Source organism: Corapipo altera, unplaced genomic scaffold (assembly GCF_003945725.1).
Source record: "Corapipo altera isolate COAL_440 unplaced genomic scaffold, ASM394572v1 126, whole genome shotgun sequence".
Lineage (NCBI taxonomy): Eukaryota > Metazoa > Chordata > Aves > Passeriformes > Pipridae > Corapipo > Corapipo altera.
Window position 1 is genome coordinate 3,836,523 of NW_020884937.1, and position 5,618 is coordinate 3,842,140.

Consider the following 5,618-nt stretch of genomic DNA (forward strand, 5'->3'; position numbering starts at 1 on the left):
TAAAACCTGTGGCATTAAGACAAGCCTAAACCTGCAGGTTGCTTTCTACCTGGAATGCAAAGGTCCTCCCTTGGGGTAGGTCCACCATTAAACCCCTCCTATCTGCAGATAAACCCCCTCCCAATGTTAAGATCAACCTGAACCCGCTGCATTTGTGGCAGCAGACACAGACATTTGGATAAAAGGGACTTTCTCCATTGCTACAAGTCCCTGGAAATCAGAAAAAAGGTTGGAAAAGACCTCCAAGATCATCAAGTCCAGCTTTTGACCGAACTCCACCTTTAAGCCGTAGTTTGAAGTGCCACATCCACCTGTTTTTTGAACACCTCCTCCCCTGGGGGTTGGTTTCTGAGAAGGTCCTGCCTTGGTGGGGGGTCACTGTGGGTCCTTGAGATAAACCTTTCCTGTGTGAGGACAGACCCCTCCCAACATTGAGGTAAAACCTGTGGCATTAAGACAAGCCTAAACCTGCAGGTTGCTTTCTGCCTGGAATGCAAAGGTCCTCCCTTGGGATAAGTCCACCATTAAACCCCTCCTATCTGCAGATAAACCCCCTCCCAACATTTGTCTGCTGCATTTGTGGCAGCAGACACAGACATTTGGATAAAAGGGACTTCCTCCATTGGTACAAGTCCTTGGAAATCATAAAAAGGTTGGAAAAGACCTCCAAGATCATCAAGTCCAGCTTTTGAGCAAATCCCACCTTTAAGCCATAGTTTGAAGTCCCACCTGGTTTTGGAACACTTCCAGGGGTGGGAACTCCCCCACCTCCCTTGGCAGCCTGTTCCAATGTTTAACCACTCTTCCAGGGAAGAATTTCTTCCCAATATCCAACCTGAACCTCCCCGGTGCCACCCGAGGCCGTTTCCCTTTGTCCCACCCCGTGTTTCCCAGGAGAAGAGCCCAAGCTTCTCCCTGCTACAACCTCCTTCCAGGGATCTGTGGAGTGCAACAAGGAATTCAGGTTTCAATTTTCCAAGGAGGGAGGGTCTGGTTAATTTTAGGGCCCAGCTCTCGGGTTGGGGGATGTCAGTTGGAAAAAAACCAAGGAGTTGCTGGAGTTCCACGTTCCCCATCCGTGTTGGGATGAGCAGGAATGTTCCCAGCTGTGCTCTCTGTTGCTCTCACTCTCCTCTCCTGGTTCTGTGCCACAGGCTCTACTGAAACTCTCCTTCCTCTCTCTGGTCATGTCCAGCCCAGACCTCTCAACTCCCTGCCTGTGCTGCAAGAAGAGGATGAAATGGCCCTGCAAGGAAATTAGGGATCTGCCTTCTCCTGCCTGTCTGTCTGTGGCTTCCCTTTTCCGCTGGGATCCGTCAGCCCTTGGACTCTCTGCTTCTCCTTTCTGCACTTTTCTCCGGTTTTAGAAGCTGTTTTTTCCTCTCTTTCCCGTGGCTCTGCAAACCCTGTGACCTGCTGCTTCCTAAAAACTGCGAGTTTCCTTCGTTCCAAATCTGGTGTTTCCATGGATCATGGAAAGAGGCAGGTGAAAGAACTGTAGAAGTTTAGTCCTACACCAGCAAAACGCAGAACTAAGAGTTTAACAACAGGAAAACTTGCACAAAGATCAGGATTTCAGAGGTGTCCTGACACCTGACCATAAATTGAGGATGGTCAGACCCCTCTCCGGAGCAGAACCCAACTGGCAGGGAGAACCCCTTGTCCACACACTTAAATTTAACCTACTTTAAAGTCCAAGGTCACCCCAAGGCGTGGTTGATTGAGTCTTACCTTGTCTGAGCAATCCCACGTGGAAAATGCCCACATTTGGGGCAGGAAATCAAAGCATCCTTTGATTCACTGCCCCAAATGTCCCAATTCTGCCCCTGTGAGGACCAGCTCCCAGCAGATCCCAGGGGATGAGAAGGAACGTGCCTGGAGATGGGAGAAATCCAAATTCCCTCCTTTGCTGCCCCGTCCTCTTCCTGCCAAGCTGTGACTTCTGGAAAACCAATAAATGAAGGATGAGAACATCCAGGAGAGGCAGAAAGGGTATTTGAGCAGCAAATTGGTTGTTTCACCCCAGAATACTGAGAAATTTTGGACCTCCTCTAAGCAGCCTTTCCATCCCACATGGACACATCCATGTGCTCCATCCAAGGGCTGGATATTGGGTGTGGATTTAACGAGGCCACGGGGAATTATTACAGCAGGAACTCCTGAAAAAATGAGCACGGGAAATCGATTTATTGGGCATTTATTGGGCATCAGCTGCACCGTGGAACCTCCCTGAAATCCCCTTTTATCCAGTTAAATGTCGGCCACGCTTTGGGAATTCCGGAATTGTGGTCCCGGTGCAGGGTAGGAGGTTGATGGATAATATATTGCTGAGTGGCTGCTGATATTTGATAATAATTCATGGAGTTTCTGGTCCTCTTGGACTTGGCAGATCTAAATCTTCCCAAAATGCCCTGAAGGAACTGGTCCTGGAATGGGAATCACCTCTCCATAAGTATTTTATCCATGTCCATGCAGATGGATGTGGGGTAAGAGCGTGACAGCACTATTTATCCAGAGTTTATCCCCGTATTCCTGGTGGAAAATCAAAAGGATGGGATTCCTTTCACCCCAGGGGAGGTGCTGGAAGCGGGAGAGGGAAACTGGGCCTTAAAAATTCCTGCCTGGCTCTGACTTTGGAGGCCTGAAAGGCCTTGCTCGCCGCGAGCCAATCAAAGCCTCGTGTGATCAAACCCCCAAAAACCGTTTCCCTCCTTGATTCCAGCATTCCAACGGGAATTCTGCAGAGCTCTGGGCTGCTCTTTCCCTGGGAGCAGAGTGGGATGCTCTGCCAGGAGTCCCCCGCTGGCTTTGGCAGCTCCCCTTGATCCGTGAGCTCGTTAAATCCGACGGATGGATTTGTCACCTCTCCCTAAAATCCCACTGGGATGACCCCAGAGGGGTGACTGGAGCTCTTGGAATTCCTGAGTGGCCATGGAAATGCTTTCAGGTTTGCTGGGAGTGTCAAATGCCACCAACCACCAATATATCACACTGCTGAAATAATCTCCTTTCTTGGCATTGTTTTCCCTCCACTTCACATTTATTGGGAATATTGGAGGTGCCAACTGGCTCTCCATGCACTTTTGGGAGTGTCATGTAGGACGAGCCCTTTTACTGGGAATAAATTAAATGGGCTTTTAGGGGTTCAAGGGGATAGAATATGATATAAAATTGATTTTTTTTGTGCTCTCCCTCCCAGCCTGGGGGAGAAGAACGAGCAGGACTTGGCCTTTGCTCTGTCCACATCCTGGGAGATCTCCAACTATTCTACTCTGAGGCTGCTCCAGCTGATTTTTTGGGAGTTCACCTGGTTTCTATCACATTCTTCCAGAAAGCAGAAAACAGGCTGGGTTGGTTCCTTTTTTTTTTTTTTCCTCCCCCTCTCCCTTTTTTTTTTTTTTTTAATATGAGATTCCAGGATTTCCCCTGGGATTGTAAGGAAGGGTCTGTGTTGTTCTATTCCCCTTTGGACAAAGGAATTGCCAGTTCCCAAGGCCAAAGGGTGACACTTTAAAATAAAGTCCATATTAAAGGAATGTTTTTGGTGAATGTAAAAAAATCATGGAATGGCAGATTATGGAATGGTTTGGGTTGGAAGGGACCTTAAAGATCATCTCATTCCACCCCCTGCCATGGGCAGGGACACCTTCCACTAGCCCAGGTTGCTCCAAACTGGCCTTGAACATTTCCAGGGCTGGGGCAGCCACAGCTTCTCTGGGAAATCATTCCAGTCCCTCCTCACCCTCCCAACCAGGAATTCCTTCCCAATATCCCATCTAACCCAACTCCATCTCAGTTTAAACCATTCCCCTTGTCCTGTCCCTCCATTCCCTTGTCCAAAGTCCCTTTCCCTCGAAGGTCACACCACGTTTTCCCTTGATTTTCCCAAACTTTACATCTTTCCTGAGCAAAGGGAAAACTTTCTGGGAGAAACCCCTGAAACAGGAGCAGTGTTGAGGTGCCAAGTTGCTGCTTGGGATGAGAGTTCAGAGCATCAACCTCTGACTTGAGAAGCCCTTTGGGGAAATGGAGCCACTTCAAGGAGGAGGGAAATAAGAAAAATGAGGGAAAGTTTTCTGCTCTCAAATCCTTTGGCAGATTAATTAAAGTCTGAGGGAGCAGCGGGACCCCGAGGAGACTCCTCAGCTGAGCTGTGGGCACTGAATGCAAGATGAGAGAATTCCAGATTGGTTTGGGGTTGGAAGGGACCTTAAAACTCATCAATCCCAACCCCTGCCATGGGCAGGGACACCTCCCACTAGCCCAAGTTGCTCCAACCTGACCTTGGACGCTTCCAGGGATCCAGGGGCAGCCACAGCTTTTCTGGGAAATCCATTCCAGTCCCTCACCACCTTTATAATACAGAATTAATTCTTAATATCCAATGTAAACCTAATGTTCAACTTCCCAGGAGAATCCCTACTCTCAGCTGTAGGAGACACAGCTCATAGACAAAGAAATAATTTTAAAAAAGCCCAAAAAAACTCCAAATCTAAGGCAGGTTTGTCCTGAATTGTTTAAGAGATGTTTCTGTTCTTCTTTGTGGAAGGAGACAACTCCAGGTCGTTGTTGGGAAGTGCTTATGGATTGTGTTTTAATATTCATGGATCAGTTCCTACCAAGAGGAGCCATTTCCTCCACTAAATCCACAAATCAGCTCTTGAAATTATTATTATTATTTATCCCATTATCTTCTCAAAACAAAGCCATGAAAAGCTGCCCATCAGTGAGCAACCAGGAGGAAAAAAACCCCAGTAGAAGTAATTTCCCTTTGTCCAAGATTTGTCCCAAGCAGGGATCAGGAATTTTGAGCTCTTCCCAGCTGTTTTCAACACAAATTAACTCCTTTCCTGTTTGTTTGTTTGTTTGTTTGTTTGTTTGTTTTTTCTCCATCCTTCCAACAGCTCAGGCTGCAGAAGAAAAAAAGGAAGAAGTTCCCACTGTGTCTGAAAAAGTGGACAAGGGGAAGAAAGATGAATCCAAAAGTACCAAGAAGAAGGATGGGGAGAAGGAGCAGAAAGAAGGATCCAAGAAAGAAGGGAAGGATGGGGGCAAAAAGAAAGAGGGAGAAAAGGGAGAAAAAGGAGAAAAGGGAGACAAGGGAGAAAAGGGAGAAAAGGGAGAAAAGGGAGGAAAAGAAGAAAAAGGAGGAAAGGGAGAAAAAGGGGGAAAGGACACAAGCGACAAGAAACAAGGGGGTGAGAAGAAGGAATGTGAAGCAGGAAAAGCAGGAGGAGGCAGCAAAAGCAACGGGAAGGCTGCTGGGAATGCCAAGGCCCCAGCAAAGAAGAAGTGACCTTGCTGGCAGACAGGGTTGGCACTTTTTTGGGAGGGCAAATTCCTGTGGGAGGAGAGCTGGGAGCAGCCAGGACGTGGTTGTCCATGTGCTCCAGCTGCTGAGTGCCACTGGATCCGGATTTATTCCCTTCTGAAGACCGAGTTACAAGTTTTGGGAACAACCATGGGAAGCAAACTGCACCTGGAATGAGAATGAGGGCTTTGGAAAACCCTGGGAATGAGCAGAGGGGAAGCTCTGAAGTCGCAGGAGGACAAGATTCAGCTCCAGTTTGTGCTCCTCGAGGACCTTCAGGACCTCAATCAGTCATAGGTGGGTTGGA

General features: G+C 48.0%; 1 protein-coding gene across 2 annotated transcripts in view; it reads left to right on the forward strand.

Moving 5' to 3' along the window:
- TMIE (transmembrane inner ear) overlaps positions 1 to 1,411 on the forward strand; it is a 10,931-nt gene extending 9,520 nt beyond the window's left edge. The window contains exon 4 of one of the 2 annotated variants that reach the window (XM_027660675.1): positions 1,155 to 1,411. In XM_027660675.1, coding sequence (XP_027516476.1) covers positions 1,155 to 1,261 — 107 coding nt within the window. In that variant the 3' untranslated portion in view covers positions 1,262 to 1,411. The remainder of the gene's footprint in view (positions 1 to 1,154) is intronic. The other variant, XM_027660676.1, reaches the window with a different exon arrangement.
- The last annotated feature ends 4,207 nt before the right edge of the window (positions 1,412 to 5,618 follow it).